Source organism: Vidua chalybeata, chromosome 1 (assembly GCF_026979565.1).
Source record: "Vidua chalybeata isolate OUT-0048 chromosome 1, bVidCha1 merged haplotype, whole genome shotgun sequence".
Classification (NCBI taxonomy): domain Eukaryota; kingdom Metazoa; phylum Chordata; class Aves; order Passeriformes; family Viduidae; genus Vidua; species Vidua chalybeata.
In genome coordinates, this window is record NC_071530.1 from 101,753,311 (window position 1) to 101,780,665 (window position 27,355).

General features: G+C 39.4%; 1 protein-coding gene across 1 annotated transcript in view; it reads right to left on the bottom strand.

Annotated features, from left to right (window-relative positions):
* Positions 1–1,433: 1,433 nt before the first annotated feature.
* RAB31 (RAB31, member RAS oncogene family) overlaps positions 1,434–27,355 on the bottom strand; it is a 61,488-nt gene continuing 35,566 nt past the window's right edge. The window contains exons 4-7 of the mRNA XM_053960840.1: positions 23,083–23,154; positions 21,126–21,232; positions 17,193–17,302; positions 1,434–5,658 (exon numbers count right to left, since the gene is read on the bottom strand). Coding sequence (XP_053816815.1) covers positions 5,561–5,658; positions 17,193–17,302; positions 21,126–21,232; positions 23,083–23,154 — 387 coding nt within the window. The 3' untranslated portion in view covers positions 1,434–5,560. The remainder of the gene's footprint in view (positions 5,659–17,192; positions 17,303–21,125; positions 21,233–23,082; positions 23,155–27,355) is intronic.

Genomic DNA, 27,355 nt, shown 5'->3' on the forward strand with positions numbered 1-27,355 from the left:
ATAAAACAACACTGAGAGGCAATAAAAATAATCCCGTAGCTTACTCTTTTCCTTTCAGGGAAGGGAGGGAAACCTGGTAGTGGCCTAAACAGTTTTGCAGATTAGATGAGGGGGTGGAGGTATAAAGTAGCTGCACAGACTATTTCATCAGCCTTGCTGTCCTGATTTCAGTGCAATGCGCAGGAGATCACAGCAGGGTGTCCTATGATGCTCTTTGCAGAAACTGAAGCTGCAGTGGTGAAGATTTTGAAGGCTGAAATGTCAAATACTTTTCCTTAAGTATCTTGAGACACAACCTTCAATCTTCAAAAGGAAAGCAGAGATTTATTTTCCAGCCAATTGTATAGCTCCCCTCTCATTGCTAAATTCAACTCCAAGCCAACATAGAGCACCAGAAGCACATGCTTCCAAGCCATGTAAAACATCCCACTGACAACACAAGGACTGATCTGTTCAGGGGCACAACTCTCTTCAAACACCTAAGGGCAAAACAGCATTCTCTTCAGATTTTCCAACACACAGATAATAGTTAAGGGGCTTAGGCTTTCCATGAGTGAAGTACATCACTCTCTAGTTTACAGTTATGTACCTGGGTTCCTTCTTGTTTTTATGCAAAGCTGGAGGTAAGATAATTTTTTCAATATAATTGTCATTGCTTTAAAGCAGGGAACAGATCCCGTGTATCTTCCAGCAGTAACTAAACTCACAACGTATGAAACCTCTTTGAAACACTGGTTTCTCCTTACACAGAAAAGTGGTGTTCTGTGCTGTTGAGTTACACTGCTTCTTGCATACTGCTGTGCATTGAATTTATCACGGTAGTCAGGAAACTCTTAGTCCAAAACCCTGTTTCTCCTTAAAAAACCCAGCTCTTCATTCATAGTCCTCATAGCTGTTGTAACAACTGTGAAAATATGAACCAAACAGTGCAAAAATCTGCTGCTGTAGTTAAATACCTCTTGTAACAATAGCACCAAGGGGAATAAAATACTGCATATTTCTTAAGAGAGTGTTAATTCTTAACTCCTGGACACAAGTCTGAGGGAGGGACATAAAGTAGGGTGAAAAAATAAATGTACACCAAAATAAAAGCATACAAAAGACCAAGTGTCTTACAAACATACTAGTCATTGCTGCTATTTAAAGCAAGTGGTAACTGGAAGCTCCCTTTCTACTGACAGCTCCTATTCTAAATTTCTAAGCAGATGCTGGCCATTCAGGTCCCTCTCTTCTAGTGGATAAATCAAATAATTCAGCAAAAGGATTTTCAGATCATCTTTTTTTGAGAGTTCGTCTGGACTACAGGATCCCCCAGGAATGCATTCACTTTTTGCTAAAAGGCCAGCCACACAGGTTTCAAGCAGCATTTAAATCCCAGGCAAGTAATCCACAGACTGCAGACAGCCCTTTTCAAGAGCAAAGGACATGCAAAATGGAAGCTATTTTGTTCTGCTTTATTGAAACCAGAGACAGCCCCAATTCAGAGGCATGTAAAACATTTATTAGCATTAATCATTGTAGGTTAAATAAAACACAAAAACTACATTTTAGGGGGAGAAATATTATTAGGTATGATACAATTAATATGTGAAACAGAAGGGAAAGTATTAACAGATTGCAGCATCCCATACATGAAGCGAGTGGGTCCAGCCCAATCAAAGCCCTTATATAAACAAAACAGAGGAAGAGTACCTAGCAGGTGATTTTAAACTGGAAATTTATCACTTACTGTGGTTTAAATAATTAAGGGTAGGTTAGTAAAATGTATCACTGTAATGAAACAATCTGATGACAGCCAGAATGCTCACACACGTAACCTATCTACTCATGCTTATTCCCATGTGCCATGAAGGACTAGTGAAGACATGGGATGACAAATAAGATTTTAGGTATTGATACAGACTCATATTAGATTGCAGCACTTTAGATAGACATGTTGTGCTGTGAGCAAAAACAGTAAGCTTTTTGAGTGTCACTTTATTACTTCTAAGTTCCAATTCCTGAAAAATAATGGCCATTTTTAGATTTCTCAGTCTGCAAGACAAACATTTTCTACAATATGCCACTTTCATGCACAAGAATGGCAAGTCAAAAATTGTACCTATGCACATCTACTTGCTACCTTTGATCCACAACTTAAAGTTCATAAAGGTGAAATGATCATTAACAGAAAAATGTACTTACAGAATAAAATGTGTAGTATATGAGAACCAGACACAGCAAGAAAACACTACATGTCAGCAGAACAACATAAAACTGTACTTTATATACACACATATATGCAGAGCACATACAAAACCTAGTTCCTTCATAATTTTTTTTAAACTTGTTCATGACAAACCAGAAAAGCCAGTCACCCTCAACTGGACAGGAATAGTCCTGAGTCACAGTGCAAACAAGCTCCACCAAATATCCTTGGCACTACGGCCTGTGCCTCAGTCCTGCTGCCAGCTCTCTTGAGAAAATCAGTCTTGGACAAATCCAGCACCAGCTGGCTAACCAAGAACTGCAACATTGATATTATGATTATTATTATTATTATTAGAGAAGATCAGTTACACAAGTCAGGTGCTCCAGTACAGTAATTTAGCTTTTCACCAGCCACTAACTACTAAGAGGAATTCCAGCTGCTGCCAGAACTTTCAACTCTGAGATTGGGGGTTTTTCTGTCATTTTTCTGGCTGTTTATGAAGGATGGTGGTACTTTCCAAGAAACACAGGCAACCAACTGAAGCAGAAATCATTAATTTTACATTTAAAAATCACTATTTTTTAACAAAAAATTGCCCTATTTGAGAAGGCTGCACCTTGGCTTTGACAAACAGCAGAGAGGCAACAATATTGTCAAAGGTGAGCCCTGTATTCAGAGAAAATGCGAGATGCTCTGCACAGCACATTGGCCTGTTATTTTTCTTCCGGCTTCAGACTTCCCTGCTGAAGCTTCCAGTAACCCAAATCTCAAGAACTTATACAATCAGATTCCTTATTAATTTAAATCTTTTTCTTGACTAAAATCAGAATAAAGTAATTTAGCTTTGCCCCACCAAAAGCAAAACCTATTTAGTCACCATTCAAATTTTAAAATCTGTCAGAGATCCATTGTAAAAACTTCCAATTAAAAACTACTTCAACATATAACTCATAAACCTGTTCTGATTCACATACTGCTCAAAGCCAGCTGTGAGAGCTGGTTGTTCAGGACAACATCCCATAAAGATCAGCATCAACTGCCTGTTCTACCATAAATTAGAGCATACAAGGTACTCACAAAATTGTCTTACAAAGCTTTCAGACATGTCAATTAGGATTAAATAAGTTTTGAGATACCATGGTAAAAAAAAATATGTAACAATGATTTACAAAAGCTTAAAAATCAATTATGGATAACTGCTATATGTTGAACTAAAGTTTATGACACCTCTAAAAACATGGGCTCAATCTCATCTTGTTTTCTGGGTAACTGGTCTAGCCTCATACTGGGTTTTACATAGGAGGAATCAGATCTCTTCCAGCATTGGGTCATAGACCCCCATAAAATGTATGAACCTGTATGTTGGTAAGTCAGGTATTTCCTTAGCACTGAAGGCCATGTTAACCTTTTCCCTCCCCAGCCAAGTGAAAGAGCCAGGAATCCCTGGCAGACTTGCTTGCACTGGGATGGAATTAAATGTTCCCTAAAGGAGCCTGTCTCCCTCCCCAGATATCAACAATGATGATTACTGAATTTTCACTTAAATAACTCTAGATTATCAGTAAAATAGTTGCTGCAATGAGTCAGAGACATGGATCATATATCAGCACAGCTGAAAACTGAAAGTTTAGCTAAAATATCCAAGGCCCTATTTTCTAGAATGTTTTCAAAGGAGGCCAAATTATAGGAGAAACTACTTATATGTGAAAAAACAATGCAGCGTAGGCTCTTAGATAAAATGCAGAGGGATATTTCCCACCTATGCTACTCCAAACCCTCTGGAGACAAAATGTTCCTGTTGATTTTATCTGGCTCTGTTTCAGGCCCTAACAATTAGTGACATTTTATCTAAGCAATCTCACAACCAGCCAATAAGGTCTGCTTTTCTATGTATCAACACGGAAACGACGCTCTAGGCTGCCTGCTCATGATTTATTGTGGAAAGTTATTTTTCCCTTTTGTTTGCTTTTCATAGGCCCTCCTGAAAATGTGCAGTGGCAATAATTTTCCTCATAAGAGAACAAATTAATGTTGTGGAATTCAGGCTTGGCTCTGGTTTTGAATACAGCATTTCTTACTCTAATTCCCACTTCCAATGAAATTGATGAAGAAGATAAATTTGGATTTTATCATCTCAGTCACACACATTCATAAAAGACAGAAGTTGAAAACACATACGGTTTTACATTATTTCTAGTTCATAACCCCTGTAGGAATTCTTTCCTCCACTGCATTTCCAAGTGCATCATGCTTCAAAGATATCACATAGTGTGCCTTCCACACCACATCCCCACACAATTGAGACTACTCCACAAATTCAGGGAATTACATCTGTAAGCAAACATTCACATTTGGTTTTTTTTTTGATTCCAGCCTCTAACCCCAAATAATATTATGCTCTCTTGTACAGTTTTTGTACAGAAATATTGTTCTTTGAACTCAAAGAAGAACTCACAGCAGTAAGACCATGAGGAGTGGGGCACTGTGGCACCCTCTTTTAGAAACCAAGGAATACGCAACTTTGAACACAGACAACTTTGGTCTGGGGCACAGATCTGGAGGAACCCTGGTAAGCAGTGCAGATCAAGCCTGTATTTATGCTCTTTTTACATTTTCAGCAATTATTGAAACCTACACCCTGCACAGGGAAGCATTCCAGTCTACACAGTGGCTGCATTTTCACTTCTTTCTGGAGCACACTGGAACTGTATGGGGTCCATCAGTTTCCTTCATGGCTACTCCTTCTTCCACATACACAGCACTTCCTGAAACAGATTTTGACTTCCAGTCCATAAAAACTGCATTCACTAATCCTTTGGATCCATTTTTTTCTTCAGTTAGTAAATTCAGTCCACTTCTTGCTGATGTTTACTGAAAGTAGGAGATGAAGCTGCAGATTTAGAAAAACTGTGAAGCAGAGTCCAGCTAAAAAGATGGCAGAGAAGCCAAAATTCAGGTATTATGGGTTTTTTTCACCCTATTATTACAGAGAAAACTCTAAAAACATGGAAAGTCTACTTTGCAAATGTAAGAAGATAAGTTTTTGCAACAAACCTAAATTTTATATATAAACTGATATTTTTATTAAAAAAATCAAAACAACAGTCACTGGTTTAAACAGAGAATCTGAGTACTTTGACATTGTAATTTTGACAGGATATTAGAGAGGATTTTCCAACTGGGTTTTGCAAAATCCCTTTGAAGTAAAGCCTTCTGCTTCTGGTCCTTGCGTTATTGCTCATGGGAAGTATTGAAATTACTGCTTTCAAGATAAGGAGCCACGTCACTGAGATCACGAAGTCCTTTCTCAGTGAAAAAAAAAAGCAAATGGTGCTGTTTTTCAAGTAAATCTAAAAGGATTAAGTTGGGTCAGCAGCACCGCCTACCCGTCTGTGAAGTCTGCCTTCCGAGTTTGATTGCTCCATTGTTACTGTTTTCATGAGGATCTAAGGGTGGAATTTGCTGACCTGAAACACATGAGGAGACAAGAATTGAATTTTCCTAATGCAAGAACAACACACCATGCAGGTAACAGTTAGAAGAATTTAGCTTGCATAAGAATTACATCTATGAAACTTTACAAGAAAAGAACCATACCTTGAATATTTTCCCTTGTATCCTGCTAATGAAAAAAGACTTTCACATTAAAAAAATATATGAAATATGGCTAATGAGAAGACATGAAGTACACTGAAATAATATTATCCGTAAATTTTTTTAAAAAATAGTAATCTTACTGAGCTCCTTACAACTTAGAAAGAGAAAATTCTCATCTTTCTCCTAGTTCCACCTAAATGTGAATGGTGCAAGTTTAAAGAGCCCATCCTAAATCTGCATGACATTTAGTCCTAGCACACTGGAGTTTCACAAAGCACTGTAACTAAACACATGGTGCCTGCAATTGACAAAGAAAAACAGATCTGTTCTTTCCATTGAATCCCTTCCTCTTTTTTAGGCGTACCCATGTCTTTCCAGTTGACAGCTTTGATTACTTAACATCACCATCACCCCTCCCCCTGCAAACTCTCCTGATTTTTTAATCATCTTATGGAGTAATTATTTAGAGTGTTTGAAAGAATTTCAGCCATTACAGGAAAGCCAGAGATCTCTCCTGGGGCAGAAGGGCACTGCTCCAACTCACTCCCCTGTGGGCTCTTTTAGTACTGCTGCATCTTTTGTCTAACTGGTTTCCTATTAGTGGACAACATACAATGTGCTTAATAATAAGAATAATAAATGGAAAAAAAAAATTCTCCCAGGTCCAATCCATCCTGTGTCTCTCTCTCTAGTGTGCAGCTGGCTTTTGCATTAAACCCTTGTGTAAGTTCTCCATCAGTACCTTGAGATTTTACAGTCATGGTAACGTACTTTGCCTTCACTTTGTGGATTTCCTAAATTTTTTTTTTCTGAAGCTGAATCCATTTTTATTAATTATTCCCGGGTTTAACATTACCCATGTTAAATAACATGAGTTAAAATATTTAACATTTTTTTCTTATATACCAGTTTCAGAGAACACAGAGTTCCTGTGAACAGCTCATTGTAATCCAGGTGGATTTTACAGTTTAGATTTCCCCATCCTTTGTGTCAGTTATTCACAGCTCTCTCTTACCAAATGTCCTATGAATTATGTACCTGTGTTGAAGCCTGAGTCCTACAAATTATTTGGGGGAGTGGTTGTGGGTGGGCGAATTAAAAGCATTCAGGTAAAATCCAATCCCAATGAAATCAAACAGCAAAATTTGATCTTTAAAACTTGTCCTTAAATTACTTTTAGCCAAGATTCAAATTTTCTCTTATTCAGTTAGCTTTGTACAGGTATGCTGTACAAGAAAAGTGGGACTTTTAAAGCAGATAATTTTGTGTATTTGTACAACTGGATGAGAAAGGAAAACATCCTCACATTACTAAGGTAAAGATACTGTATCTGGTCCAGCAGAGTGAAAAATGCATATCTTGAGGGCCAAAGCATGTATAAGCACTGACATTACAATGCTGAACTCTATCTGGGTCACTAAAATATCACCTTCACATCCTGCTTAACATTCTGTTCAGACTTCATGTTTGTAAAGTAAAATAAAAAGCAGAATAGGTGGTTATAGACCCAGATGTTACATGCATTAGTTCTGTTGGCTTTGTTTGGAGACAAAGAGAATCCACTAATTCTTAAAACTCTAGAGAATATGAAGAACATGCTTATCTGTGAGAGGCTTTCCAAGAAGGCAATGCTGTCATTACAGAGACCTGCAGGGAACTTCTGCATAACGTACCTAACACTTCCAAAGGGCTTTCAACTCACTCCCAGCAAAATAAAACTCTGTCAATCTGACCCAGAGAGAGCACAATGTAGCTAAAACACCTGGAATCTACAGACATGGCTTCCATAAATAATTTGCCGTTAAGCAAATACCTCTAAACATTTGGTTCTTCTAACAGTGACTTTGGAAGAGGAGAGCTTTAATGTGCAAACTAGCCTAATTTTCATTTTAGAACTCTGCATTAAACAAAGACATTAACTCTATTTGTTTTTCATTCAGCTTTTCATATTTCCTATGAGTTTCAAGTCTTTTCTACAGTACTCCTGGTGTGTATGCCAAGAAGCAGGCTAACTTATCTTTGGAGCATAAATCTTGCAGGCTTCAAGGTCAGGGAGCTGTTTGTCCAGTTCAGACCAGGACACAATATATGTTGCTAAGAATCACCCAGAATTAAGTAATTTCTCAAAACAATAAAACCCACACAGATAACAACTATAAATAATAAAACCAAAAAATCTCTAGACCTATTTGCTGGTCAGTTATTCTTGAACTTAAGTACTGTTTGTCAGGAACTGGCCATGTTTTCTGCTATTTTGATACCACTACCCCCTCCTTGAACTCAGTGTAAGGAAATAAATGGTCTAAACTTTTACTTTATTTGAGTTTGAAAATATTTTTTCAGTAGGTGATTCTTCCCTCACTTATGACTTCTCTTATTACCAGAATTATTAAACCATGAAGTTAAACCACTTAATTTTAGTAACAAGACATCCCATCCCAAACAGCTTTTTACCATGACAGGAATAACTATCTTGGAGCATAAAACTCAGTCTAATACTTGAGAACCAGCTCCATGGCAAATAATACAGTGATTTTTTCATCAGGCATCAGGGAAAGTGAACAAAAAAAAAAAGTCAGAAATTTGTCTGACTTATTGTCTTTCCCTAGGCCTCCCTGACAGTAGGCACTGTAACAGAAGAAGGCCTAAGGAGCAGCAGAACACCAAGGATGAGTAAAATGCTGATCCTGCAACTACACTTCCTGCTTCTAACCCAGCTCAATCACTATTGCCACCTAAAAGCACTGTGATCATCTTGTCATTCAGCTCCTGATAAATATGGCATCAATATTGCTGACACCAACTCAAATATAGTTGGCACTGAGTCAGGATCAACAGAGGTCACAAACTGAATTAATTTTGGAACGTATATACTCATTTAAATTTTGCATCTCACTGGCATCTATAGTCTCTGTTCCAGAGTAATAAAAATATCCCAGTATTGAATACCATAAATTAAAAATGCTGTAGGTTATTTCTTTCATGCAGTTTATGTCAGAAAGAAGCAGCAGTGCTCTGACATCCAGCCCTGCAATTCTCATGCTGAAGAAATAAAAACATTAGGGCAATTTTTCTTCAAACTGAAGACTGCTTGGTGAAGATAGAGTCAGCTTAAAAGCTCCATCAGAGATTGAACTCCTAGAATAATAGAATGGCACTCACTGATCAGAGTGCTCAGGGTCCCATTCAGCCTGGCCTTGAACACCTCCAGGGATGGGGCATCCACACCCCCTCAGGACAACCTGTTCTCATCTCTTGCTTAACTTAAGATGACAAACTAGACCACAAATAGTCTTCACCCTGTTTTGAAGAGCAGGACACAGCTTGCCAGCTTGCCAAAGATCACCAGGAGTGTGTTTTAGGATTCCAGAAATAGTTATTCACAGAGAATGCATAAACATTTATCTAAGAATTCTCCAGCTGAACTGGTGAAACAAGGAACTTGGGAATAAAATATTACTGAGATGGTATGAAAGTTCCATATGGTTCCTATTGCTGATATTCCTACAGAGTAAGTTGCTGACTGCAATTTAAAATTTGATTTTGTGCTATTATTAAACATAATATTATATATTTTGCTTTCATTTCACTAAGGTTCAGACCACATTTCACAGATTTTGTGCAACAAAACTGTTTCTAACTATCCATGTCTGCACATTCCTGAAGAGGTCTTGGTGTCCTCCATTCTCTCATTTCCAGTGCGTAAAATAAGAAGTGTCACAAGAGACTGCTCAAATGTAGAGTTACAGAAATTGTCAGAGTTCTGAACTGAATCATCCAGATTAACAGATGAAAAGCATTAAAGCAATTGCATCTCCTCCTTTCTGGCATGTTTGAGTCGGGCTGAGGCAGTCCAGGATGAAGGTCAGAGTCTTCTCCAAAGCCTGGTAGAGTTCCAACTCCTGCTACTGAATCTGAGGTTTGTTAAGAAATTAATCAGCACTGTGGGCGTTGCTGTTCTAAGAGTGCCAGAGGCAAAGAGATTGGGAAATGGGAGGGTGGAAAAAGAGATAAACAAAATGGGAATGAAGAAAAATGAAAAGTGGAGCAGAGAACCAAGAGAGACAACCAGGACTGGGTAACAGCTCAGTGAACAGAACTTGAAGAAAGACGGACAGGGATTGCTCTGCTGCAGCTGGAAGCAGGAGGCATCACCAAATTAATAAAAGCTGCTCTCCTTATTCCTTTTTGAATGTGATACTTCAGTTGGAAGCTGTGACATTCAGTAGCTCAGAAAAAAAAATCAGGCTTGGAGCTGAGCTTTTTGCTCTTGTTTGGGTTTTTAAACATGAAACTAGTTTCATCATTGACCTGTAAAAGACTGCATGAAAGGAAAGGTTGGGATCAGCCCTAAATCTGAGCACAAGGCTCAGTAAATAACCTGCAACCGTAACCATGATGACAAAGGGACAAACACAACAGTGCATCGAACAGATGACTCATTTACTGTGGAAACAGATGTGTTGTGATCAACCTGAGCTGGCACATCCAGATGATTAGTCCCAAGGACTTGCAGAATCACAGGATATGCTGAGGTGGAAGGGACCCACAAGAATTAGCAAGTCCAACTCCTAGCCCTACACAGGATACCTCAAGAGTCACACACCATGTGCCTGACAGCATTGTCCAAATGCTTCTTGAATTCTGTCAGGCTGGTGCTGTGACCACTTCCCTGGAGAGCCTATTCCAATGCCCAAGCACTCTCTGGGTGAAGAACCTTATCCTAATATCCAACCTAAACCTCCCCAGACACAACTTCAGGTCATTCAAGAAGCAGAGTCCTGCTATCTAACAAAACAATTACACTAAGGATAAGAAGCAATCAGAGTCCTGTGCAGTGGCTTTCTCTGCCTTTCTTTCCACTTTCCATAAAAATCAAGTACAACATAATTTTTAGGGGGCTGGAGGAAGGTGAAATCCATTTCACTCTATCCCAGAGCAGCAGCCTGACACCTATGAGAGCTCAGGTGAGCTTTTCTAATGGTTCACCTGAGACAGGGTTAACTTCTTCAAGCAGTGGTACAACAGCTACACAATGCCTAGAACCTCAAATTGCCAGCTGTATCACAGCAAGATGAGCCCTTGCAAACCTCATTAATAAAAAATAGCCACCTGTGAAGACACAGAGTGAAGCAAGTACATCTGATCCAACAGTTTTGACAGTTTTCTGCACCTGTACGACTTAAAACAGTCCCACTTCATATCCCCCCAAATTCTTTCATGCTCTGAAATCTATTTCAGTGGTATTTTAGAAGTTTCTCACAAGGATTATAAAGCTTGGCTCACTAGTCTGTCTCTAGTTATGTTCCCCCCCTCCATATTTATACTGATGTTAAGATTTCCCCAATTGACCGAGATGACTGTTTACTCATGTTGTAAGTTTTCATGCAAGGGAACACAATAAATATTAGAATAAAATCTATTGCATAAGTAAACACAGTTAAGTGGCAATTATTTTAATACTAATAGCACAGCTAACAGCATCTCCATGCAAGAAAATAAAGCCTTTGGTTTGGTTTGATCTAAAGCAGAAGCATAGATTGCTGACACAAGTTCTTGCTAGGGGAAGCAGCAATACAACTATGCTTTGCTCATTTAATTAAAATCTCCAGAAAAAACCCCAAACAAATATTTAAATCTTGCATGTATCAAAGTAAACAACAGTATTCCTAATTACTTAATTACTAAGAGATCCAACCTTGACTCAAGGTCCTGCTGTAATTAACTTTGGGCTATGTCAGTTTATTTACTGCTGGTTTAAGTTGAAGTGCTCTCCTTGGAGAGGAATCCAGTACCTCACATGCTTAACTTTAGGAATAGTCCAAAGGTCATTAAGTTTTGCTCCATTCATTGAAGTCTGAAAGCAAGAGAACTAATCCTGAAACACAGGGAACATAAACTGTAAAGAATATAATCTCAAATATAAGTTTGGATAATGTTCTTCCATCCTTTCACACCCTGTACAAAAATTCAATTATGAGTTTGGACTACCTTAAAAATTGGCATATGTCAAATTTCTTTGTAACCTAAATGTACTTTCTTTTCTTAAAATATCTTTCATAGACCTCTTCAAAGTACTTCACAGATATCTGCAAACCAGCAGATAAGAGGATGAAAACCACCACACTCATCACTCACAAAGCTTGAAGACTGTCCATCTGCAATTCCACCCATCCAAGCCCATCTGAGTCAGTGTAAACATTAAATGTCTGCTGGAAAGGATTCCTTACCCATTACACAGGTATTTCATACCTTCCTCTTTATTTTGTCCAGCATACAACTGGTTAAATGGTAAACTCTAGAGATCGCGTTTGGTTTGGTTTTTTTAATCTCCCAGTATTTCTAGGAAACAAGTATTTGGGTTACATTAAATATTCAATATATGAGCTGCTGGCAAGGCATCAGAAAATCAATAGCTTCATACATTTATAACTGAGCATTTACCACATGAAAGGTTGAATCCCAAGACAGAAACTGCTCTAATTAGGAAGCCAGGAAGCCTCATCTAGGAAGAATGTTCTTATCTGGATTTTAAACATCAGCCTGTCTCTCCTTCTCATAGTACAAGCATCAGTAAGAGTGAGCGTGCTAACCACTCTGTGCACAGTCTTCAAAGAGTGTTCTAATAATGTTCTTCTCACTTCCTTCTCACCCTCAACAGAGGATGCCGAAATGATTCAATCTTGCCCCCTTTGGTAGCACACTGATCTCCAGCATTTGTTGGATGGGGCCTTGAACAACCTGATCTACTAGGTGGAATCCTTGCTTGTGGTGGGGGAGTTAACTAGATGATCTTTGAGGTCCCTTCCAACCCAAACCATTCTATTGTCCTATGATTTGCCAGACTTCAAAGAAAATAACCCATGGCCATAATGCTTGTTTTGCTTAAGCCCAAGTTTATTCCATGTTTCACTCAGCTAGATATTCTTCAGCAGCCTGCTTGTCCCACCACCTGCTCCCCTCCGGAGCTGCTGATGCAGCTGGGTATTAACCAGGGAGCCACAGCCTCGGCTCTGCCGCGCACCGAGGGCGGCTTTTACGTAACCTGCTCTTTCAGATCTGGGGCACCTTCACGCTGAGGTAGCCGGCAACACACACAGGCTGGAGAGAAACAGCTGGGCGTGTACCAGATTTGAATAAGGTAACTAAGGCTTATTTGAGCTGGTAAATGAACAGGTGTCTGAGAATTGCAAGAGTATGATTGCCACTAAATGATAGTACACATAGCGTAGCTTGTTTAGTCTTTGAAAACCAGCCAGGCACAAGAAAAGGTCAGTGGGCTAAAGTCCCACAAACAAGAAGGGCAATACAGAACTGGTATGACTCTCTGCACAGGCACAACTTTATTGTACTGCTATTGTATAATACATTCCTGGCATTTTTGCTGCTGCCAAAAAACCAGCGACAAGGAGCCACTGTGCCTATGAGTCTTTTAAGGCCAGGAATAAAAAATTAATAACATTTGTTCCTATAGAAACTCAGCTATTAAAAAAGAACTACTGGAACAAATTAAAGAAACACTGAACTGTTAAGCCCTTTTTATGTCAGAAACCTTTAAAGAAAGACATTGAGAAAAATTTAGCTCAAGTGAGGAATATATAACTGTATTAAAAATACTAATTTCATGTTTACAGAGATATAAATCGGTCATGTGATATTTCCCAATCACAGCAAGCCTTCAGCCAGGCACTGCTAAACAAACCCAGGCTAAGTGTAGTGGCTTACCACTTGAAATCCCATGGGCACAACAGAACCCAGGAGCTGCAGACCCATGTATTACCCAGCTCAGTGCAAACTCCTCAGCTCAGAGAATACTGACTTTGCTGACTCTCATGCTCAGTCTGCCTCCTCACCCTTATTTGCCCAAGGACAGTGACTGCAGAGTACCTCTTCTGCCAAATTTGACCCATCTTCAAAAAGTCAGAAACTTTCACTCATTCTAGTCTCTCACATCTTGTATTTTCTTGAGACAAATTAGGACGATAGATTTGTGCTGAGACTGTGCTATGAGGATATCTCTCTAAGCAGCCAAATCCCCAAACTGTGAGAGAAAATTATTTAAAAACATCTTTTAAGCACAGTGTAATATAACAACCTTAGAAATTAAGCAATCTTTCTATAATCTCCATCATTTTTCCAACATTTATCTGGCTGTCAACAAAACATACCAGTTCCCCTTTTTTTCTTTATGCTATCATTGTGAGTACATTTTTTCCATCATACTATTTCACTCCATTCACAACATTGTCCCTGGAAGGAGACAATTGTTAGACATCTCAGGAAGGAAAAAAATTTATGTTAAAATGCCCCTGGGAAATGAAAAGCATAGAAGGTAAATTTTTTAGCTAAAATAAATGAAGTCTACCCTTTTTGCTTGGGCTATCAATTTCAAGGAGGATTTAATAGAGAAATTCTCCACACATGTTGGAATAGCCTTCCAAATCTATACTATAAAATAGATAACACATACAGTCTACCTGCGAAGTCCAAGGTAAACAGAAATTGCTGCTTCCTTGTTCAGAGGCCAGGGAGCTGCACCATGCCCTTTATGTGCAACACAAGGGAGAAGGGCAGGAGTTCTCAGGCAGCATGAAAGCAAAACTAAAGCTGCAGAGTGACTTTTAGGGCATCACACAAACAAAATTAGCCAACAGAGTAGGAGACATTGCCACAGGAGGATTTCATACACTGAAAAGGCAGAAATGTTGCTATGCAACTTGGGCAGAGACAGGCTTTTTTGGAAATTGACTAAGACTGAAGTGGTGTAAAACATCAGAAAGTTACTTATCAATGATCTCTGTCCAGTCACAATCACACTAATTAATTCTACTGCTAATCAAGCATTTTTCACTTGGTTTCTACTATATTTCTGTAGATACTCTACCAACTCTCTCCTTTCTCTCTGCTGAGTGCTTGATAAGGTCACAAGTAGATCCACTGAGACCAAATATTTCTATATATAGAAGTAATTGCCTGTGGAATTAAGTGCACTTGCCTGGGTATCTAGTTCATACTAAACTTAATTTAGCTGATTTTCCTCGTCTATTATATTAATTATTAGGGACAGCGCACACCGCCAGTTGCAGCAATGCCTATCAAAGTTGGAAACTAATTATCTAATTATGTGGCAAGAATGAGTTCCTCTGCAAGAACATCCACAACCATCGGATGCAGATAAACACGTAAACTATCACAGGGAAGAACCAGTTCCTCCACACACCCATGTGGCACACACCTCTTTTTTAAAAGAAGGCAAGAGAATGGTAGTGTATTCTAGGAATCCTGGTTCTCATAACCATTTCAAATACATCCCCATGTAAGCAGAGCAAACAGTTCCACAGGCCCCATCGGAGACAAAGTGTGCTAGACAGTATCAGCTGATTAAAAATATGTGAAATAAATAAAATAAAATAAAATAACTTCAGGGAAACAAAGTTGAGTGTCTGGACATGCTGTCTCCTAGGTCTCTGCACCCCAGAAGAGGATTCAGGGAGAGGAGGAAACAGTAGTAGTGGAAGAAGGTCAGATCATGGAGCTCTTAAGAAATCCTAACCGTACAAGCCTGAGGATGCATAGAGAGCAACACCATTCTTTATCATCCCTGTTGTTTTTGAAAGGTTGTAGAGAAAAGTGAATGTTATATCTGTCTTCAAACAGGGACATAACAAGCCATGGGTCTACAGGCTGGTTAGCCTCACTCTGCTTCCTGGGAAAACCACAAAGCCAATCCTCTAAGAAGCTGCTTCTCAGCACAGGATGGTGAAGAAGGTGACCAGGACCAGTCAGCATGGGCTTACCGAGGGTTAATCATGTCCAGCTATCCTGATTGCCCTCTATGACAGCATGACTGGGAGAGCACTGGATGTTGTTTACCTTGACTTTGGCAAGGCTTTTGATACTTCTCCCTACAGCATCCTGGTACGTCCAAGTTGGGATGTTACAGTCGAGATAGGCAGGCTGTTAGCTGTGTGAGTAGCTGGCTGGAACGTCAGACTCAAAGGTCAGTGGTTAATGGTATGTATCTACCCATAGGCCAGTCACCTTGCTTAATACCTTTTATCAGAGCCTGAAGGATGAAAAAGTAGGCACCCAATTCAGCCCTCAGATGACACCCAACTCAGAGGTGCACTCAGTATCCTTGAGGGCAGGGCTGTCCTTCATACGGCCTTAGGCTGGAGGCAGATAGAGGTTAAAAGGAACCTTTACATACTTCAGAAAGGACAAATGCCAAGCACTACTTGTGGGAAGGAAGAGCTCCTGGCTATGAGAGAGGCTGAGGACTGGCTGCCTGGGAAGCAGCTCTGCCCAGAAAGGACCTGAGGGAAGCAATCAGAGCATGAGCCAGCAGCACGCTCTAGCAGCAGAGACAGCCAGCAGCAAGCCACAGGAGCCAAGACAGAACATTAGGCAAAATAGTTATCCCCTCTTAGATATGGTCTAACACCACCTGGGTCACACTTGCTTTGGGCCCCACAATGCAAGAAAAATGTTGACAAGCTGGCCCAAACTCAGAGAAGGGCTGCAAGACAGTGAGGGCTGGAGGACTTGCCCTGTGAGGAGAGGCTGAGGAAATAGGGCCAGCTCAGCCTAGAGACACAATGGCTTAGGTGGGCCACAAGCTGCCTGTCAGTGCCCATGGGAAGGGCTGCTGAGAAACTGAACAGTGAGGTGCACCCAGGATAGGGAGTGAATTGAATGAGAGTAGGCTCTGGCTTGATGTGGGAATACCACTATGAGGACTATCTGAACAACTGCCCAAGGAGGTTATGGAACCTCTGCTCTGGGGCCCAGCCAGACAATGGCCTGAGCAATCTGGTCTGAACTCACTACCAAGTCTGCTTGGGCAGATAGTTGGACTCAAGTTCGCATGAGGTCCCTTCCAGCCCGCAAGATCCTTCCCACTTGCAAGCAGTGACCAGCACTGTAAGCCCTGGAAGGCAAACTGAACAAGACAGTTTTTCTTCTCCTCATGCCAGCCTCATCATGTTTAGAAGGCCTGGAGAGAAATGTATCTGTTTGGAGTTTTTTTAATATACTTCACTGCAATGACTACCTTCCACTTACCAGTGCCCTCCAGAAGCATTTATCAACATTTTAAGTTTTTTAGCAACAGTATTGCCTCTACAGCAGGCTTGGTCTGAAACAGCAGATGTAACCCAAGCCAGGATTTATATACAGGTTTAGAAGGAACAGGCTTGCACTGTATCTACTATCTACAATGTTTTGCTCTGGTGTAGTCAAAGTTGTTGTTAGTTTACATCTGCATACATAGCAGCCATACCACAGGCTTTGTAGGATTTATTGATGTCCTTGGGAAAGTAATTTATAGACCTGAAACAGACAGCTATTTTCAGAAAACTTCTAAACAATCAAAATTAATTAATTAAAGGGAACATTTACTTACTTATTCCTTGAAAAAGTTCTTCAATGTTAACAGCATTCTTTGCACTGGTTTCAACAACAATTGCACCTATAGATTCTGCATATTCTTTGGCATCCTTCATAGGAACCTCCCTGAAAAAAAATAAAACATTTATAAATAAAAGAAGTCAAATTTAAAAAAAAAAAGTTAATTTTTAAGAAAAAAAACCAAAGAACCTCAAACACAGCCTGAGCATTATTATGCTCTTCATCTCCATAAAAGCAGTACTATCTTTCTTTATATGGCAATTAGCTCATCTTACTAAAACATATCAAAATTTCAACAAAATTGATCAATCTGCAGATTTCTGTGACTTGCTGCTGAATCCATGCCTTGAGAAAAGATGATAGTTTAAAGAAAATCACATTTGTTTCTGTTTTATATTTGATGTTGATAAGAAAAGCACTCTCTACATGCCAAATGTTCAAACAAGATAGGGTGCAACTGTTGTGGATGAAAATGATAAGAGCGTCATATGTCTTGGTCTTTGCAAGCAGCAAGGAAATGAGGGATTCTGAAATAAATATGAAAGCCACTGACTTTGAGAACATCATCAGCAGCAATCTGAGTGGCAGTTCACTGGGGAAAGACACCATTTTGTGCCATTTCACCAAACTGACACCATCTTAAAATCACCAGCAGAACGCCCTCATTTTGCAACCAATACTTCATATGTCAAAAGCTGGCAAATGCAGTTTACAGCATTCAAAAAGACCTCTGCTTTAAACAAACTAGCCCCATGCTGGCCTTGTATCTCCCTGAGCCAGGTGGCAGAGCTGGATCTGCACGTGTGCACTGCTATCTCTAACCACCTCTACTCCTGATTTTTGAGCAACAGCAGAATGTGCACCAACTACTTCACCCCACAGTTCCAATATACCAATCCAGAGACTCCTCCTCATACAATTTCCTCCCAGTATGAGTGTGTCAGACACATCACTCCGCTTGGTGTCATCAGCAAACTGCTGAGGGTGCACTCAATCCCTTCTGTGTCATTACTAAAGGGATTAAATAACAATGGTCCCAATATGCATCCCCAAGGGACACCACTGGTGTCCATCAGGACTCTGAGCCATTGACCACCACCCTCTGGATGGGACAGTGTAACCAACTCCATATCCATCAAACAGGCCACCCATCAAATCCATCTCTTTCCAGTTTAGAGAGAAGGATGTTGTAAAGGACCATGTCAAAGGATTTAAAGAAGTCCAGATAAACTACGGAATAAGGAAATATTATGGATGCACTGAATGAAGATCTGAGCATGAAATTCTGCTGAATTCTCTTAACCAAGGATTTCCAGAGAGCACAATTTTTTAAGAAGCTGAACCACATTTTTAGGGAAGTGAACTTCTTAGCTGCTCTTACAACTATTGAATTCTATAATGCTCAAAAAAGTATTATGGACACTTACAACATTTTAGCATTGAAGTTTCAGCTTCTGTCTTTTAAAGTACTTTTTAATGACCTGTCAGAAGAACAGGGCACATCAGAAGAACACCTTATTCCTATTACTTAGAAGCACACTGAACATTCAGCAGTTCTAAGAGTTGACAGTACTACAACAAAGATGAGGATTTATAGTTGATAAAGTTGCTTGTCTATCTGTAGAAATTCCTTCAAAGTGGAGAAGAAATTTACTTGGACAACTTGGCAGCTCAAAACCAAATTTTGGATGCTAAACAGGGAGGGTATTCTGGTCAATGATTATAAGAAATACATTGATTCCTCCTTAATTATCTCTTACACTCATAGAGGTGGCAGAATCAAACCAACTTGGACCAGGTCAGCTTGACCTCTTTTGCATCTATTCACGTTGGTCTTAAAAGCAGCTATCTCTCTGACATCCAGCAAAACATCTGCCAAAAGCTCTACAAAACCAAAGAGAGATGCCAAAAATGCATACAAACAGCAGCTTGCTCCTGTGTGCTCACATTATCTTGCAAATTCTCTGTGCCTAAAGGCATGTGTATTTCCTACTCATCGGAAACAATCTGATAAATTGGTGACATGTTTCACCTAAAACCATTTTTACTGAAGTAAATCTGAAGACATAAAGTAGACAGAGAATGCTAACAGCTGCATGCATTGCATAAACAATCAGATTTTTGGAAGGACTATGAAAATATATCACATATGAAATAGTCTGCTCTCTATTTTTCCACCAAAATAACTTTAGCTGGACATCATCAGATAACTTCAGAAAAAAAAGAAGATTGGGGGATGCAGAAAGAAGAACTGCACAAGAAAATATTGCCAAAACTATTCATAATTATGAGGAGAAAAAATGTCTTCTCCCATAAAAACCAAAAAGATTAAGAGACATTAGCTCACGGAGTACAATGAGGACCATTCACACAGCAAAACAATTTGTGCAAAGAAGAGATATACCAGCTGAACAGGAGCAAGAATTGGATGATCAGCAATCAGTAAACTACAGCTAGTGGTTGATAATAATATGGTGAGAAGAACACAGATCACAGTTGCTCTGTGAGGAAGCCCAGTACTTTCACAACATTTCTGGGATGCAGGATTTTTTTTAAATCTTCAATTGGTGCAAGAGCAAGCAGGAAGAGGGATGGTTATGGACTTACTTAAAATTGTTGCCATTTGTCACCATCTCCAAACTTATTACACTTGCGTTAATCTGGTAACTGCTGGGAACACTTAACACAATATATTTTAAAGTGACTCTCTGGGCAACCAAAACCCCTGATTTATATTAACTGGCTCTTGGTTTGATTTTTATAACCATCCTTTCCTCTTTTTTTCTCCTTTGTATCTGGAAATTTTTGTCTTGTCAGACTCAGTTTCACCATGTTGACCAGCATAACACGACATCACATAGGAGATGCCAATACATCTGTGTCCCTGATTCTTAGCCCAACAGAAACCAAAAGTCTCCCAGAATTAGGGCTTGCTCAGTACTTACAGAAAGCACCGAGCTGCAACTTTGTGTTCATTCAAGGCTGACAGCAGCGGGGGGAGAACAAAACAAAACCCATACAGGTCAAACCCTCATGTAGGCCTTGATTCAATAAAAGCACTGCAGCACTTGAAGTTACACACATGCTCCAGAGCTCTGGTGAATCTGGGCCAAAGTAACAATAACTAAACACATGGGGATGTATTTGAATAACCATGAGAGCCCATGAGGTCATAAGGGGAAAGCATCAAAATATGATCATTGAGTTTGTACTCACAGATGAAGCAAGAAATAATAGTCATGGGCTGACAAACAGAATCACTACTGTACAGCAGAATGTGCTTCCATTTCCTGAAAGGATAAAAATCCAAAATAGAGCTAACAAGCAGAAAAGCAATTCTAGCTTCACTCTCACTCCAAATAGCATCATCTCAGCTCTTCTGCAGGGGTGTGGATTCAACCCTTCCCTCTTTTATCTAGGAGGTTCTTTACTTCACACAGGGGAAAAAAGTTTTACTTGAGGATATGCTCCAAAAAAAAACCAAAAATACACTTTCTACATCCAGTATTATGAAACAATTTCAGTTCTTGCAAATCGCAAGTTCTCAAAGCTCTGTGATTAATCTTTTACCTCTTTGCCCACCTTCCCAGCTTTACATTGCTAGTTTTGCTCATCACTTACTACATTCTGCACCTTTTAACAGAACAGAAGGGAAAAACAAAAAAGAGAACCCTTTTCCATTCCCAATGATTCAGCAGATAAAGGATGTAGACTGTACAAATAAAGAGGAAGGACAGTAAGAGAGGTTAAAAAAAATCTCTCAGTTTTCAAGTCGTGCTGTTGTTGTTGAGGTTGTGCATTGCTAGAATCACTGATTCTAGTACAGGAGGCCAAAATAATATACTACTATAACAATGAAGCAAAATTTTTACCTGAAGGGAAGAAACAATATAGTTACAGCAATAAAAACAACTAAAAGAAGTATTACCTGATATCAGAAAGATCACATTTGTTTCCAGCGATGGCCATTACAATGTTTTCAGGACCATGTTCTTTTAGTTCTTTCACCCATTTTTTCAAAGTATGAAATGAATCCTGCATCAGAGAAAAAACAAAATAATCTACCAGCACACTCTCTGCCAATGTATTTGCCTATTTCTTAAAGTAGAGGAGCACAGCTTTGACAGTATTAATGCAATAATGATTATATAGATCACAAGACTGGAAGATCACTTATGTATCTATGCTGTTTGCTTTTCAATATTTAGGCCATAAGGCTTCTTCAAATTAATTGGATAACTTGAATGCTTCCCTCTTTTCCACTTCCCCTCCTTCCTGCTCCATTGCAGCACCGAATATTAAACTTCCAGTGATCAAGAAACTATCCCAGCTTGTCTAACAGCTCATTTCCTTCACTTAATGTGAGCTTCATTTGTCTAATTGCACTTCTGTCCAGCGGCTTACCATCTCAATCACTGTCATATTTTTGGTAATATCCAATGGAGTTTCCACAGAGATGCCTGCTTCCCTGCATTTCCAAATCTGTGATCTGATAAACCTCGATTTACTCATTATAAAACTGAAGAGAGAGGTGACAATTCACTTGGCTTTTTTCCCCTCCAAGCACAAAAATCAAACTCTGTCTGATACTACCCACCTTTAAACAGTAATTTTTTCTATTTCTTTACACCAGTGAAGTAGTAGCTTTAAGATAACACTTCTTTCTGGAGATTCTAATTATAATGCACAGTTGAAGTTCTTACTGACACAGTTGAAGCTCCGAAATAGATGATAAATAATTTTTTCCCCTTCATAAATGCACATGAAAGTTGTCTCTAAATCAGCAATAGCTGCATCAGTATCACCAAAGGTAGAGCCCTATCAGTCACTTGGGAAAAAAAATCCATTCTGCTTTAATGATTAACACTGAATATTAAGCATCAGAAAGTGACATAGACATTGACCTTCCTCTCCTATTTCCCCCTCTTTATTCTGAGAGCTGTTCCACATAAGCTTGGAGAAAGGCTGGCAAAACAAAATTTTATTCTTACAATATATTACAAGATCAACTGTAAGATATTTAAATCAAAAGTATCAATCCAGCACGATTCACTCTTCCTCACCTTTTCCTGACAAATTAGCAGTGGAGAACAGCACTGCTGCACAGCAGTGACCACCACTGTCAGCGACAGATCATTACACTAATGCACTGGGGAACCAAACCAGCCCTCCCAACCTCGTAGTAAATAAGTCAATTAGCAAGAAAGGAATAAAATGCCAGTGAACTCTCTGGCCATGCATCCATTAGCACTGCCTCTAATCTGCTATATCAGCAGTGTTTTCTTCCAAAAGGAGTGAAAGAGGCATTCAGCTGGAATCTCCTAGCCTCCTCTACCTGAGAAATGAGCCAGAGAAGTTAAGGATCTTAACATACAATTTTAATTCCAAATGAATAATGTTGAGACAAAAGGTCAGAGACATATGATTTCAATACTAGTTTGAAAATTAAGACATGATGCTTGCAATACAAACACAAAATGATATCCTTAGATAAAAATAAGTAGTTTTAAAATCAGTAATATGCAAACAATTTAATTTCTACTCAGATAATAAAGCTAACAGCTGCTTTTTGTAGTAAAAATTCAACTCCACACAGAGAATATAAGTGGTGGTGGTAGGGGGTATTGCAGGATATGAATCCTGTCTTCTTAGTTAGAGGAAACCCAAAGAAATGTTGACAAAATGCAGTCATGTCTACATGAAGTTGAAACAACACAGAAACAGGACTTTCTATTTAATGCTTTAAGGCAGTTGGATGCTTTCACCCAGATCTACACAAACTACCAAAGCATATACACGCCAGACAAATTAAATTCTGCAGTTGTGGGGTTTAACTCCAACTCAGGCCCAAACAGAGGAGGCAAAAAGCATCCCAAAGGTCTTACCTGTTTGGTGATATCATACACTATCACGGCTGCTGCTGAACCTCGGTAGTACATTGGAGCCAAGGAATGAAACTGTTAAAACATAAACCCCCAAGAGAAAGTATCATTAATAAATCAGAATTATCACACACTTTGCCAGGTCTCAAAGACTTGCCAGGGCAGGACCACCTGCTTTCTTTCATCCCACAGAGAACAGACCTTATCAGTGGTCACCCATCTCTCATTTTCCTTATACACAAAGCCAGACCTCCTGCATCTCGAACTGTTTTTCATCCCACAGAATTTATGAAACCAGCATTTACTGACTCAATGCATCATTTCCAGTACAGGGCATGAACTCTTGAGGACAAGTTTTGACAGGAAGATCAACTGCACTTGGAAGCCTAACCTGATGGCATAGGGATCCCTTCCCCTGGCAAACCACAATCTTGCTTTGTAGATCTAAGACTGAATTCAGCTCATTTGTTTGAATTTTGTAAAACATTGCAAATGACTTGTATAAAACTAACTTGTAAGAAAAATCTGAACACTTGTCTTGTTTATCTATCCTATACTATGATAGATATTTCAAAAAACACGGATTCTTGCAGTTACTCTTCAGCTTTTTGTTTCAAGGAAAACATTCTTTGAGGAAAAAACCCAAGAAATAAACATGTTTATTAGAACAATTGAAGAACAGCATAATTTTCATAATTTACCAATGACTAAGCAGCTGATTTAGAATTTCAGCTTACAATTACAATTAGAGTAAGGAAGTAAAAAAAGTCTTTCTGCTGATTCAACTAAGCTTAGTCTCAAACAAACCAAAAATAATCTTTCTTGGAAAATGCATTTAGCCTCAGTATGCTCACACAGCCATTTTATAATTTTTGAGGGGGGGAAGTTATCTGCAAAAGCTGCACATTAAGTTGCAGCTAATAACTGAGGTCAGCACCTAAATCAAATACATTATTAGGGCAGGGTCTGAACCTCACTGCCCAGCAAACATGCACGAATCCACGTGTTACACTGCAAACCTCTGCACATTTACTGGACACATCTTTTTCCCAGATCTGTACCTACTTACTGAGCATTTAGACTTCTAGCAGCTTCCACATTTCTTGCTGTTTCATGTGCTACGTATCAGGCAGTTTATTTGCAGTGCTGGTTCGCTTGCCAGTTTGTAAGCTATTTATCACAGATCACGCACACCAGCTCAAGGTCGACGCTTTCTTTTATAACAGTATGGATGCACAGCAGCAGTGACAGATGGTCAAGTGCAGAAGTGTTTTGGGGAGCGAGGCAGGTGGGAGAGCTCATTAATAAGAGAAAACAGCAGGAAAGAGGATGAGAAAAGAAAGAGGAATCAGTCAAGAAGCGTAGTCTGAAGAAATGGGATCAGCCAAGATCCCGAGGGAGTTGGGTAGATGTGTGCTTTCTGGGGTTTTCGTATGTAGCTTTATTATTTGCATGCTTAATGCAATAAATGCTTTCCAGAATTTTTAGGCTTCTAAATCACAACAGAAATTTTCAGTATGTTAGAACAGAACAAACCATTTCAGTTGGAATGGACCTACAACAATCATGTAAACCAAGTGCCTGATCAATTCAGAGCTGGCTAAAAGTTAAATCATCTTGTTAAGGACATTGTCCAAATGCTTCTTAAACACTGACAAGCGTGAGGCATCAGTTCAGATAAGAAGAAGGGCTTTTTTAAGTATGTTAACAGCAGAGGAAGTCTAAAGAAAACACTGGATTCATTAATTGTTCGTGATCACTGTGGACAAGGTATCCCACCTACTACTACATCCCCCAAGTCCTTCCTAATCACAGAGGAGTCTAGGAGGGCATCTTGCCTGCTTGGCTCACTGAATGCTTGCAACTTGAGGTTATCTCCTACTACCTTCAAGCCATGACTGTCTCCTCAACGTGTTGTGTTGAAGTAGCCTGAAAGTCAGGAACCTTAACTGTGGAGGGTACGTCTGACCTTTCATGGTGTATGCACACTCCTCCCAGTCTGTAGACTCCAGGAAAAAAACATTCAAACCCTACACACATGCTGATTTGGTCTTAATCTAGATTACATTTTAATCTAGACTACACAGTGCGCATGAATTTACAAAGAGCTCTCAGATAACAGTAATCACACTTCACAGGAGCCATTTGGTTAAACTCACATATTCCAAATTCCTTCAAGACTGGCCCTGAAAGTACACTGAGAACCTGTACAACATCTTGGGAATTTCTCTCCCTTTTCTTCCGACAAGAACACTTCCCTTAATAGCTTCAGATTTATTCTTCAAATATGAAGAATATTTGTAGTGTTAGGACCAGAAAGCAACAAACAAACAAACAAACAAACTGAACAAATAAAAATGCCATTTGTCATTCTCTTATACAGGCTAATAAACAAACATGACAATACCCTATGTCCCAGTCACAAGAAATCACTGTTTTCTACAAGAAAACAGGAAAAGCTTCTTTGCAACAATGAATGAATCAAGAGGGGCTGAAAAAACTGTAACTGCATGAGTTTCATGACCTAATGATAGACTCTCACCAAATGTGCTTCATGAACATGAATTTTCCAATACCCTGAAAATAATGATGTTTAATTTTTCTTTTAAATCAGTGCCCAAAAGCAAAGTCCTCTTTAACATTTTTTCTGGCCTAATTAATTGGAAAAAGAGAGTCACACCAAATTAATTAAAGGGATACAAAATACTAATCTGCACATTTTTCACCTGCCAAGGACCAAATGTGGGACAGATGCCCAAAACAAGTGACACACAAAAAAACAGCTCACAAAATTAAATCTCAGAGGACTACCTTCTGTATTATAAACAACAATGTCTATAACCTTGATTTTATAGTTCAGTATTTCTGTAACCAGTAATTCCCAAGAAAACTAGGAGAAACAGAAGCAGTTTGAGATTTGGCATCAGAACAACACTGCTTGAGAAGGGCCACCTAAAAATGCTCAGGCAGCCACTCCTGGCTCAGCCACATGAACACTCAGGTTACAGCCCCAACTTTCCTGGGAGTCAGCCTCTCTATAACCTGCAGCCAAGAGCAGCACTCTGGCAGGTGCCACCCCTTCCTGCAGGTAGCAGCAGCTCATGTCTCCTTGGCCTAACAGGAAAACACAGACCAGAAAGAGATTTCTATCAGCTCCCACCATCACAAATAATCACACTCCTAACCCATTTCAAAAGCTGTTCAATGTTCTGCCTAAAATAATTCGTTTTCTTTTTTCATTATACTGCTACAGGGATGATATTATTTGACAATTAGTAACATTTTGAATCGCTGATTACTAAATTACTTGTAATTTGCTTGCACCTTGACTTAGTAAAATTTAGGGATCACTGCTTGCCTTTAGCTGAAATATTAATACAGAGTAACAAGCTTGCAGATTTAACTTTGCCAATCTGCCATACCAGGCTCTTCCTCTCTGAAGATAACATAAAAAGGAGAAATCAGGGTCTAATCACCTTTCCTTGTGCCTGGTCCAGCTTCAATTCATCTTTCCTGGCTGCTGGTCAAGTTTCTATGCAGCATTATAGGCATTGAACAGCCTTAAATGCACTTCCCCTAACACTTTTCTCATGGCTGCATTATACTCACATGATCATCCTTTAATTGGTGAGTACATTCAGAGGTGGCTTTTCTCCTCTGTTCCCCCCCCCCCAAGGAAAAAAAAAAAAAAAAAAAAAATTAAAAACTTACCTACAACTTTACAGCATATATTTTTGTTAGGAGCAAAAAATACAGGACCTCGGCACTTACACTACCAAACTTCATCTCAACTGCTTTCCACCTTCTAAGCACTGGGAACACCTCCCATGTCTGTATAATGAGTAAACTACCATTAGCAGGTCACCTACTATGGGAATTTAGAAGTTTCATGCCTCTCATTCAGTGTCCACCAAAAAAAGCTTGCCTATGTGCCTATTTGACCAACTGCATCACTCATTAGTCCCATTTTGCTTTTGGAGAGGTTGATAACAACTGGTGAGGCTGAGGTTGCTAATCCACAAAGTGCCATACTCAAGTTGCAGGGGTACACTTTCCAATCCAACAGCCAGGCTGAAAGGATCACTCAAAATATAAATAAGAAACTTATTTTCCAAAGACATGCCAAAACCCATAATCAATTACTTCTAGGACTCTCCTCCTGGGAGACACACAGCATGCTCCATACCTACAGTCACCTGAATCCTGGCACAATGCTGACTGGGCTCAGAGCACCTTCTTCCTTGTGCTCCTCTACCAACCCCTTTACCAACATCCA